We start from the raw sequence: 12,994 nt of genomic DNA on the forward strand, positions 1-12,994 counted from the left end.
TCAAGAAAGCACGACTGATTTAATTTACAATAAGAAATTGATTTAACTTAGACTTTACAAGACTCTTGATATTTTTATACAAAGTACTTAGAGGAAAGCGAAGTAACTGATGAAGCATGTAAGTTAAAAACACTGGAACGAGCATTGTGATGGTTTGATGCAGAAAATACATTCTGAAATGAAAAGAATTCTCGTTTAGAATTACAGTCATACTGGGTAACTTCGTCGATCAGTATAAAATACGAACTAAGAAGGACTTAGTGCCTTTTTCCTGTAATGCGGATTTAGGCAAGCGTGTGGATCTGCATTTATTTATTTCATACAATGATATGTTTTTCCTACATACACGCGGCACGTGGCTGCGGGCACACAATGCGAAATCTTTGTCTTGCGTGCAAACTATAGCGTGATTATTTATACGCTTATGTGCTGAAATTCGCATCACAGGGAAAATGCACTTACACTTTGTGGAATACCGGTTAAACTTAGCAAGTGACTTGTAATACAAACCTTTGAAGACGCTTTCTTGACTGTGGCAAATTCTCTTCTTTCTCTTTGAGAAGAAATCTCCGTATTCCTTTAACTTGGTTCGCGTAATACTCCTTCCAACTGTAATTATACAAAACATCATAATATTTATTATAACCAAAGAAGTTCAAAGAACTTAATAAAATAACAACCAGTTTGCCAAGTTATCTTACTATTGAATAAAAAGGGAAATCTTTACAATTTTCAATTTCTCAAACAAACGACAGCACATCACAATAAAGATCACCACGCCGGCGCGATCTGCACGCGTTGGTGTGGTTGAACCAAAAGTATAATTATTTTATGTTGCAAAATCGTCCCTACTATCTAAAATGCATCATTTTTTAGCAATTTAGTACTCTGTTTCAGCAAATGGCAAGAAATTGTCAAAGAAAAACTCACTCTACTGCATTAGGGTCAAGGTTGAAAACAGCAGCGTCGTTGTGATGCAGTCGCAAGCGCAGACTGGTCATGTTGGCAGTCCTGAACACCCAGTCTCTAGTCGTGAAGAAGTTTACAATCACGATCATCTGGCAGAGACGCCTGTCTAGATCTATTAAGTTCACTCTGAAACGTAAAATTCATAAAATTAATTTTATTTTTGCAAGTAGGGTTTTAACAAGCACTTTTACGTCACGTCCCCTTAGCTACTTCTCGCTACGACACTACCTACCACACTACTACGCTACCACAGCTTCAGGACAATAAATGGGCAGTGCAGCGCAAGAAATTCCGTCACTATTGTCAGCTTAATTTTATTTATGATCGGTAAGTAGGGGAACCTGTTGTACTTAGGCCAGTTTTTCGAATTTTGATTTTTTGAAAAATAATGGTGATAGTTAAACTTGTCTAGTGCAGTTATATTTAAAGATCATTTAATTAACTACATAATTCATTCATAAAATTGTGTATAATTGAAAAAATTTGGGCATACTAGCTGCTAGAAAAAAAAAGGGAAAACTGTCCTAGGTACAACAAACCAGGTGTACCTTGGACCGTGTACGTTGTACCTATTTAAATTTAAATAAATGCTTATATTCGCTTCAATTTGTTAATTTTCTGTTAAAATATTATTTGAAATACCAATTATTACAGTTATTAGCAACAATATCTAAGTAAAAGTATTTTTTTAAAAAGATCCTCATCCATATTTTTTGTACTAATTATTTTTCACAATTTTTTGGCAACAAATCACTTAAGTTTAAGCCGGCTCTCCAGTCCATGTTCAGCCTTACACAATCAACTAAAATATGACAATATTCAACATTTTTTCTAGAAAATTTTGTTGAATGTTGATATGTTATGTCGTGTAGGACAAAATACGCGCTGGAGTGGCTTTAACTTGCAATCTAGTTTTTTTTATTTCTTATCATTTAACATAAATTCTAGCAAAATATCCATTAAAACCGCTTTATCAACAAAAATAATCTTAAAAAAGTCATATGAAGATACATTAAACGTAAATTTAAAAAACATTAGAAATTAAAAAAATACATATCAAAAACAGACTTTAAATTGCTATTTTGAGGTCTTCGGGGCATTGTATCTATAACAGTATGATATGTTTTTTTTATTACAATAAAATTCTCATTAAAACGTATGAAAATCAGTGACCAAGGTACATCGCTAGTTGGGTGGTCAAGGTACAACATTGCGACTACTTCACTTAATAAGCACACTATACCCACTTCCATTTGAGCTTAGGATCTGAAACTCATATCGTCCAGTAGCTAGATATATAAAGATTATGTTCTAACTATAACCGTTTTGTCAAACATGCAACATTTTTCATAAATTGACATGAAGTAAAAATTTTTAAGCAGATTTTTTTCAAAAAGTCTCATTTTTTATTATTTGTTAGCATTTTCTGGGTATTTTATGTATTTTTTCAGTATCGCCTGTTATTTAGCATTATTACTGTTTTTATTTTATCAGGATATACCGCTTAGTTTAAAAGTTATTACGTTTTCTTTACAATAAGTAATTGGAAGAAAAAAAATTCTATAAAAAATTAAAAAAAAATCTCAAAAAAATTTTGACCTCTTTTTTGTCGATAAAAATAGGTCTAGTTTTATCTATTTTCATATGTACACTTTAACGTGACTCACACTGTATAAAGATTATGTTCTAACTATAACCGTTTTGTCAAACATGCAACATTTTTCATAAATTGACATGAAGTAAACCTCCAAAAACTCACTGCGTCAGTGTAAAATATTAAATTACCATTTTTTCTTGTACTTGCACGGCGTCGGCGAATATTAGCTAACTACACGTTAATGTTGACAAATAACGTATGTAATACCCTAGACAACTTTTCATAAAACCGCATAATTTAAAAAATATATACAATTGTTTTAGGTACAACTCTGTCCAAGGTTCAACAGGTTCCCCTACGTTAATCATCGTCGTCATCATCATAGTCTCCACTGCAGGAGTACAACCCTCTCTTAATAATAAATGTTTCTTTCTTTCTTTCTTTCTCGAATTCACCAGAGGGAAACGGACGATTTGGCCTATAATCCCCACACTGATCTACTTACAGCTTTTCCCCGTGGCATCTTCCACTTTTTCGGTCTGGCATAGTTGTGTCACAAAAAGAAATGCGCTCGTTCCTTTCACAATACTAAACTGATGTTTTTCTTTAAGCTTAAAACTGTTGAATCACATTTTGTGAAAGATTTTTATGAGCTAGATAACTGTGCCATCTCATTGTAAGGTACTTGATACAAATAAGGCCTACCTAACTTTAAATGCTTATATTTCAATAAATATTAACGCCAGTCAACAAAAACAAGGTTAATTAACTTCTTCCATCCTTTAATTTTAGCAATATTACAAAAAATAACACAATTTTTAACTAAATCTATTCAAAATAAGCAAATTACGAAACCACTGATTTTGGCTTTATTAAATCACCTACACGGAATAAGGCCTATATGATTCAAATGCCTGTAGACCTTAAAATTGAGGTTGTATTAAACAAAATGCGGTCTTATAACATTAAACACGTCGATTTGTTTGCGTTATCAAAATTTTACATACCAAGTAAACAGAAATATACTGTATATCTCTAGATAAACTTAAATTCCACTTATTAAGAATAATACATAAATTATAGATAAAATTAAATATTCATAGTAACAAAGTAATGATTCCTTACTTAAATTATCAAAAAAAATATCAAAAACAAACAATATTATTTTTTTGTATAGGGCTTATTAAAACACCGTGTTCGAATAAGGCCTACACATAAAACCTTTTAAATAAATCAGTTTAGGAACATCATTTAGTCTTGATTTTTTGTAAACAAAATGAGATCTCAATTTTTGTTAGAACCAGGGCATAAAAAGGCTTCTGAATCATCTTTACGAACTCCTACACAATCTTTATGATACCACCAAAAGCAGTCCTTTATGGTAGCATATCTGCTACATTGTCTTCGAGACAGGCATGATAATATCAGCTTTAATCCTTTAGAATTATACATACGGCTTTTTTTTCTTATTTTTTATTGGTTTTGTATTTTGTTTCTTTTTTTTACAGGTTTAGTAATTTTTTTTTACTCTGTTTTCTTTTTATTTTCTGTGCTGTTAGTAACATTCTTATTAAATAAATATTTAGTTACTCTTTGACTCATTTAGTTTAATGAATTTGTCCGTAATCAGGTGTTGACATAAGTATCCAATATGGCCTACCATGCTGAAATAAGGCCTAGGCCTTATAAGATATTTCGCTCTTGTTGTCTTTAAAAATTTACAAATAATGCATCTATAGCCAGTAGTACAAATTAAGGTAATTATTAGCTAATAAGAAATATTTAGAAACGATTACTAAGAAAAGCTTAATCTAAAACAGCGTTATTTTACCGAAAATTTAAGATGAAATCGCCAGATTTTTATAAGAGAGCACGAAATCACCCACCACCTTAGAAGAACGCGTGCCAATTGGTGCTGGGATCGTGGATCGGGACGCTCTTGCACTCTACCGGGTTGTAGGGCATATGAGTACGTGTCCTTGAAGTATTATCCCGGTTGGATTTGTTTATCTGTGTTTTCTGATGTATAGGCCTTATTAGAACGTAGGCCTTATTTGTATCAAGTACCTTATTACCTGCTTTTTTTCTTCAATATCTGCATTGTATATTGCGCCAAGTGCAATGGAATACTCCGGACTACGAAGTTCAGGACTCTGTAAATATACCTGGAACGATAAAAATATTACACAAATCATCATCATCATCATCGTCATGTAGTCTTTCCTGCAGGAACACAACCGTCTCTAATTTGACCTAGGTACACCCTGGCTAGATGGGTCGGAGAAGCCTGGTGAAGGTCGTGGGAATCACCTTGATGCGGGCAGCGTACGACCGGTCGTTGGGGAAATCCATGAAGCCTTTTTCTAGCAGTGGACGTCATTTGGCTGAATCCTCGTTTACTAGTTAAGTGTTAGCATAGGTACTTTAAATATTTAGTGTTTCTTACCAGTTCTTCACAAACATACAAGTGGGGTACCAGAGGCCATCGGTCAGCGGGTTTTGTCGGCATTCGTCTACCGAAACGGATCGCATCTGCTCCCATGTTGTAGGGTTTGCTGAGATGCTGCAGTTATATACGCGGACTGTTGGAAGGCTGCAAAAGTACCACTGTTTTAGCTCTATTCCCACTTTGATCACCTGAATTAGATCACCCAGATGATAATAGCCGACACATGGTGTTCTTTGATCACCCATTGATAGAAGTTGACTTTGATTACCTAGGTGATCAAAGGACACAAAGAGTCGCTTAAGACTAATCTGATCTGTCTGTGATCCGTCTGCTCGTTTGCCTCCTATCACATAAAAAAAAAAAGAAAAAAAAAAGACCACCTGGGTGAACTGATCCAGATAATCATGGTGGAATAGACGATTTTTTAGGATTCAAAAATGTTTGCTCATGTCGAGTGGTAGTTTTTGTAGCGGACTAAATCATGCTCAAATTAATCCAATACAAATTGATGAATGACAAGTTTTAGGGACGATTTTTGGGGCACCATTTTTTGTGCTTTATACAATTTAAAAAAGTTATTGATAAAGGAGGCCATTCTAATAGCATGTAAGCGCTAAAGAGCAATGCAGGATCCTGCAAAACTGAACTGCCGTGGGAAAAGGCCCTAAGTCAGTTCCATACAAAACGAAGTCTTACTTGTCGACGGCTGTCTCCCAGGCCACAGCGATAAGCGAATCGATGGCGATATCCACTGGTAGCACGTCGACTCTAGACTTGCCTATGCAGTAATAGACTGGGAGTAGACCTAAAATAACGAAATTCCGACCATTATGTCCATAAGAATTGAAGAGGCAATTTTCAACTTATTATTTCTGAAAAAACAGAATAGTAGTTGTTTCTTTTTGATATAATAAATAAAACATAGGTACCTACTACGGTTGTATGGTAACCCACCTTTGCTTACCGCCGCCACAGTGGCTATGGGACCGTTGAAGGTGTCTATCCAGCCTGCAAAGGGGTTCCGTAGCGAGGACAGCACTAAAAACGAAGAAAGGAACATTATTTTTAAACATCTCTCTGGAGTTTTCATCCACAATACCTTAGTGCTTAAATACAAAAATCTACAGTCAGAGGACTTAGTAAAATATAAAAATAAAATCAAATATCCTTGGACATTTCACACTGCGCTTCTAGTCCCAAACTAAGCAAAGCTTGTACTATGGGTAGGTACTAGACAACGGATATAAACATACTTGAATACTTTTTTTTGTAAATACATACATAATATTATACATAGAAAACACCCAGTCCAATACAAACCAATAATAATAATGTTCATGCAAACAAATGTTTGTACTGTGCGGGAATCGATCCCGCAACGTCCGGAATAGTAGTAGCGCATTTCAAAGCACTACACCAAACGGCCGACACTTTGGTCAATCCATCATACATTTTTAATGACATTTTTTACGCGCTCACTAGTGAGCAGGGATGTTATGGCTATCCGTAACCGTAACCGAAACCGGTATAATATTATTCCTATATCTGCAACCGTATACCTAACCGAAACTACATAATTATCCATAACATCCCTACTAGTGAGGACGTTGATGTAAACTCACACTCTGTCCACTGTGGCTGAAATGATGACAATGTCTAAATTCAACCTGCATCATTACCTATTGAGGGTCTGAATATGGCAATCGGATAGGTTTTGATCCCATGTTGTTGAACAGCAGTTTCCCCCAACATTTTTGTGTATGTGTACGTGTTCGGTTTCGGGGATATAATACTGAAAAGCAATAAACAAATTAAACAATTAACTATACACAGGCTCAGATTGATTAGATATGTTTTATTTCTTTTTTATGTCGTTCGTCGTCGTTTCAGGTTTTCCACAATGCACGGTCCTGCGCTGCCCGCATCCAGGCTCTTCCTGCGACCTTTACCAGATCGTCGGTCCACCTAGTGGGTATGTATCAATAGCAGTATATTATTATATCAGTTCTGCTACTCTTCAAAATACCTACGAAAAATTGCTGATACGTAACCACATTCTTTGTATTTTATGAGAGGTGCTGTATAGGGGATCTAATCGGAATTTCTTTCTAGATTTAATTAATAGTATATTATCTATATTATATTATCTACTGTATTACTCTAATAAAAATATAATCAAAAATTGGCCAAGTGCGTGTGGTGTCACGCGCAGTGTTGGGTTCCGTGTTGTCCGTCATTAACCCAATATATTTCAGAAGCAAGCAATTACATCTAGTCACATTCTATATTTTCTTCTAAGGATTTTTTATTAGGTATGAAATTTTATAATAGACTAGCTTTCCGCCTGCGGCTTCGCCCGCGTGGACTCCGAAAAACCCTAATATTTTACGGAACCCTATTTTTCTCCAAAATAAAATGTAGCCTGTGTTACTCGTGGATAATGTAGCTTTCGAATGGTGAAAGAATTTTTAAAAACGGTTCAGTAGTTTTTGAGCCTATTCATTCAACCAAACAAACAAAGTTTTCCTCTTTATAATAATTAGTGTAGATGAGTTAAATGACTATTACTCTTAAACTGACTGATCGATCTTAACCGTTATAGTTTTCCTTGAAAGTTCATGAAAAGCACTATTATCATGAATTTTCCCAGATTTTTCAAGCTAACAGTTTAGTTTAACAGGGACGGACGCCCTACTCGAACAAAAATTGGCACTTTAAACTTTAATATTTTGCAAACGGATCCCTAAATCGAAAAATCGTTTTAAAAACTCCTAAGCCATTTTAAAATACCTATCCAACGATACCCCACATCTATCATGTGGGGTAGAAGACGAAAAAAAATTCATCCCCACTTATAACGAAGGGGAGCCATCCAAAAAAAAAAATTTATTTTTCAATATTTTATTCTACCTCTTTGTCGGCGTGACTAATATACATACCTCCACAAAATTACAGCTCTCTAGTCTCAACAGTTACAACACAAGCAAAACCTTGGACAGACAGACAGACAAACGGACATAACGAAACTTTAAGGTTCCTTTGGGTCTAGACAAAGTGCAAATTATAATCGCAAACCAGTCAAAAAGTGATCGAAAAGCCCCTTTTTTGTATGGAGTTTTGACGGATTCGATTTTCGATTCGATCAAAAAGTGCGTTTTGTCTAGGGGGGCTTGTCAGGATTACGGAACACTAAAAAGCGGCCTTGATGTTTGCAAAATGTATTATCATGGATTCATTATAGCTCTATATTTATTATCCATGGTTTAATCTAATAATTTTAAAGTGATAAGATTATGAAAGCGTTACTGCTGTTATTACCAGAAAACGAAATATCTTTTGCCCTAAAAAATAAGTCATATTCCATTATGCATAATGGGCAATAATAACACATTTTTATCAGTCTTAACTCTTAAGATAGTTTGTTGTACCTGAGCGAAGCGAAGTTCTTTATCAAAATCAAAAAATCAAAATCAAAAATATTTATTCAGTTTAGACCACAAGTGGCACTTATTATTTTTATATTATTATTTTAAAGATAATATTTTACTGCATTAAATAGATTAATGTTATTTTTTATTATTACTACAAAAAGTAGCCTAAGTCCTGCTCCAAGGCCTAATTATCTCCTTGCGCCCGTATTCACAAACATTACTATGAGGTCTCACAGTGCGCGTGGACGCACGTCATGGTGACACACGAACCAATCACAGAGGTCTATTCAATGCTGTGCGTTCGAGTTGCTGCTTCTCACAAGCAAGCATTGTTTGTGTATACAGGCGTCAGTGTTTTAGACGTGACAGTAAAAACCCAATACACTGCACTGTCCCACTCGTGACATTGACAGGGGGCGCCACCGTCAATACCGGATCGCTGGTTCCGATTTTTGTCATGTTGGAAACTATTGGAACGATGGTGGTGCCCCCTGTCAATGAGTTTGGTGGGAAAGTTCAGTGTAGGTCATCTATTGTATACCTACTTATTATTATTCTGTGACGTGACAAGGTACCAAACTGTCTATAGTAAAATATTTGTTTGTAGTAACTCTACGCTCGTTCGGCTCAGACACACGCCCGTTCCCTCTCTCACGTCATTATCTCTCAATACTTTTTTCTCTCTCTCTTCCTCTTTACCTCTCTTTCTCTCATCTTCCCCTACCTGTTCACGTATTTGCTTGGGGCGTCCTCAGATACAGCCAAAGCTTCAGCTAACATTTCATCCAGAGGTCGAGGCAAAGGGTACACTCTCTCCTCAACTACCTTTTGCTCTGCGTTGCTGTAAGCAGTCGATACGTGAACGAGTACCTGAATAAGGGCATTGAAGAGTGAATTAATATAAAACAAAATGTAGGTCGCTCAACTAGAGTTGAGGGCCGTTGAGGCACAACAAGCAAAGATTTATCTGTATACGCTGTGTGCACTGACGTCTCGCGTAGTTGGACTAACATTACTAACAATCTCGCTTGCAGACATTTAACAGGTACGAGTTAGTTAATGTAATTATTCAAATACTAGCTTTCCGCCCGCGGATTCACCCGCGTGGAATTTTGTCTGTGACAGAAAAACTTTATCGCGCGCGGTGTTTCAAAAACAGGGATAAAACTACCCTATGACCTTTTCCGCGACTCAAACTACTATGCCAAATTTCATCAAAATCGGTTTGCAGTGGTTTAGGCGTGAAAGCGACACAGAGAGACAGGCAGACAGAGTTACTTTCGCATTTATATTAGTATAGATTACATATGTGTGAGTAAAGCGCCTCAACTTTCGTTGATAATAAATAATTATTACCTAAGGCTGGGTTGCACCATCTTACTTTAACTTTGACAAACGTCAAAAATCTATCAAATTCCATACAAAAAGCACCGGTTATCGTCATAGTTACCGTTTAAGAGAGGTGGTGCAACCCACCCTAAGGGTTTTTTCAGAGACATTCCGTTTTTTGCAGGATACCGTTTAGTAGACAGTCATGTTTTAATATTAACGTTCACACAACAGTAGATTGCCGTGGGAGCGAGCCCTTTAGGCTTCTTCTTCTTGTCGTGTCCTCAACAAACCTATACAGTGTCAGCCCAAAATTCTGCTACAAGAGTTGTTTGTAGCAGTTGTTTGGGCACGCATGGCCCTAAGGCTGGAAATCCTTGACTAACCTTCATGCTGGGTAACTTGTCGCAGATTTCCATCATGTACATGACAGATAGGACATTCTGTTGGGCAGCCCGATTCAACTTCTCGTCAAACCTCACGGTTGCTGCACAGTTGAACACCACCGAAACCTGAAAGGAATGATATTTTTAAATCACTATCAATTTATATTATGTAACTGATTAGCAAGCTGAAGTGACAATGAGCAGGGCAAGTAGTACGCAGAACTGACGGCTGATGGGGTAGCAAGGTTCTGAAGTGGAGGCCGCGTACTAGAAAACGCAGAATCGGACGTCCACCCACAAGGTGGACCGACGATTACTTTATAGGTAGCGGTAGGCGCTGGATGCAGGCCACTACCAACCAGGTGATGTGGAAATCATTGGGGAATGTGTTCAGTAATGGACATCCTGGGGCTGAAATGATTAATGATGATGATGAATGTAACTGAAGGCCATTACTGTAGTTACATGCTGAGTTACAGAGTTAGAAATTACTGGAAATTACCTCTTCCAACGACGATAACGACTCATCATTGAGTCCCAGAGAAGGTTTGGTGATATCACCATCTAAAACATGGACTTTGTCCAATTGAGCTGGATTGTTTTTGCGAAGAACATCGAATACCTGTAACAATGTCATCGTAGATTTGAACGTAGCTGGTATCGTAGCGTAGATACTAACGAATCATCATCACTGTATATTTGCCTTAGTCGATACTTTTACGATATCCACGGGAAGAGTGCGGTGGAAGCATACGGCTAATGGCTATAGGCTTGTCAAATAGAACGCGTACATAATTAATTACATAATTACTGTAATCAATTTTATTCAATTTAGACCACAAGTGGCACTTATGAACGTCAAAATATGGTAAATAAAAATACATTTTTTTACTATATTTTGACCCTTATGGGGCACTTTACATGTCTCCTTATATTTTGGGCCCTACCAGCGCTTCGAGACAAATAATATTATTATAAAATATGGCTGAGAAGAAACGCCGGAACAAAAATCTCAATTTAACCTGACGGATATGTTACATTTTAAATTAATTATTAAATATTTACTTGGGATCGCTTGAAGTCAGCCAACCTGTTCTTCGGGTCGACTCCTCGCTTGCTCCTCATCAAAAGAATCAGCCGCTTTATGTCTGGGCATGTTGTCAGCAGTCTTTCCACTAGCACCTAAAATCATTTATTATTTATTTAAATATGGGCTACGAACTACCATAAATAAAATAGGGCTCGTCCCCACGGCAACGGCGGACTTTCGTGTGAACAAACCCTAAGTCGATGGCTCCTACGTATACTGGCGTAAGTGAAAAAAGTAAATTTTACAGGAGAGCCATTTTAGTGGCCAGAACCATATTTTTGGGTCATATCTTCTGACCTACTAAAACGAATTTAATGAAATTTCACATTTAGCCTTAACATGTAATGCCTTTGCTACTGCTGTTATCATTTTTTATATTTTTCTTATATATTTTGAGATTTTACGCATTGCCCTTTTACGTCGGCATATTTCTATAATTTCATGTATATTGTTCAACGTAAAGAGACTTAAATGACAACGTAAATATAATATTTTAAGCGATTACTCTCTTTATTTATGCATGTAATTATTTTAATTGTTATCATGTGCTATATCAATAATAAATCAGTTAGAAAAAGTCGTTTAATGTACCGTTTTACGTTTTAACGCAAATACGCCCATATACTGTGCTCGAGATTTAGTTAGGTCTTTTAACATAATGTGTCATATTTTTAAAAAATATAAATAACTTGAAAAAATCGAATTGCCTAAGGCGGGAATTGAACCCACGATGCCTTAGGCAGTTCGATTTTTTCAAGTTATTTATAATTTTCAAATTAGTTTGAGATGCGACTCTTAACGCTAAAAATTAAATAACTATATAATGTGTCATAATTTATAAATAAAACAATTTGCTAAATATTTTCATGGCTTTATTTAAGATTTGGATTATAAAAAATATATGTTTATGTAAGCAACTACTCGTATAGATTGACGAATCGTATGATTGGGCTTTATACGTGGCGTAGTTTTGCACATACGCCTATTTGCCTAAAATTTTATTTTCTATCTAATGGAAAAAAATTTTTTTTTTCTTACTGATGTTATAGATTAGAGCAAAGTGAAATCATTGCTTAAATAATTGGAAAAAGGCGTAAGCGGCAGTTTCGCCCTTATACGTAGGAGCCATCGAAGTAGGAACCCCTCTACACAGCTTGATCGCTATTAACCCAAACAGTGAAGGTCAAGTTTGTCCCGGGGAAAGTTAAACTGTTATTAGACCCGCAACGAACTTAATCAGAAGAACATAGGAGGAGTTCGAAGTTAAGGTTCGTCTTCCCTCCAGTGCAAAACGGGTGACAGGTGACAAAACAGGCTAAATGATAGAATAAGACACCTACTTTTCCCATGAAACCAGTTCCTCCTGTGATAAACACCGATCTCCCCGCAAAGAACTGCGATATGGACACCAGCTCTTCAGAAAACACCGACATCCTAATACTTGTAGGTAATTAGTTAAATTATAAATTAATTAATAATTACATTGGTTAATATTTGTAATAATTATTAATTTAGTATTAATACTTGACATTGATTTGTATGTAATATTAATTATTTTGTTAAGAATAAATACCTATTCTTACTATTATTAATTTATTTAGAAAACAACATACAAAATTTTAATTAGGTAATCTTTGATTTTTAAATAAATTACATTTTTAAATTTAATTAACCCTTTGTATATCAACATGGATCAATAAAGAATTTTAATCGAATTGAATTTAAATAAAAAATAAATAAATT

General features: G+C 35.6%; 1 protein-coding gene across 1 annotated transcript; it reads right to left on the reverse strand.

Moving 5' to 3' along the window:
• Positions 1-8: 8 nt before the first annotated feature.
• LOC114364602 (putative fatty acyl-CoA reductase CG5065) lies at positions 9-12,688 on the reverse strand. The gene is made up of 13 exons (XM_028320812.1): positions 12,592-12,688; positions 11,227-11,343; positions 10,664-10,783; positions 10,162-10,287; positions 9,171-9,316; positions 6,695-6,807; positions 5,970-6,053; positions 5,712-5,820; positions 5,013-5,159; positions 4,642-4,731; positions 931-1,095; positions 511-609; positions 9-173 (listed from the first exon to the last, which is right to left on the reverse strand). The coding sequence occupies exons 1-13, from the start codon at positions 12,682-12,684 to the stop codon at positions 20-22; spliced, it is 1,563 nt and encodes a 520-aa protein (XP_028176613.1). The 5' UTR covers positions 12,685-12,688; the 3' UTR covers positions 9-19.
• Positions 12,689-12,994: the final 306 nt, after the last annotated feature.

This window comes from Ostrinia furnacalis, unplaced genomic scaffold (genome assembly GCF_004193835.3).
Source record: "Ostrinia furnacalis isolate ACB-3 unplaced genomic scaffold, ASM419383v2 OfSCF7454, whole genome shotgun sequence".
Taxonomy (NCBI): Eukaryota; Metazoa; Arthropoda; class Insecta; order Lepidoptera; family Crambidae; genus Ostrinia; species Ostrinia furnacalis.

Bases quoted from the DNA above. Each gene is read 5' to 3' on its own strand.
- LOC114364602 (XM_028320812.1), bottom strand. From the start codon at position 12,684: ATGTCGGTGTTTTCTGAAGAGCTGGTGTCCATATCGCAGTTCTTTGCG. The intron at 6,808-9,170 runs GTAGGGGAAGAT...ATTGCTTTTCAG, and splicing joins CCAAGCAAATACGTGAACAG to TATTATATCCCCGAAACCGA. The intron at 1,096-4,641 runs GTAATAAGGTAC...TTTACGTTTCAG, and splicing joins ATATTGAAGAAAAAAAGCAG to AGTGAACTTAATAGATCTAG.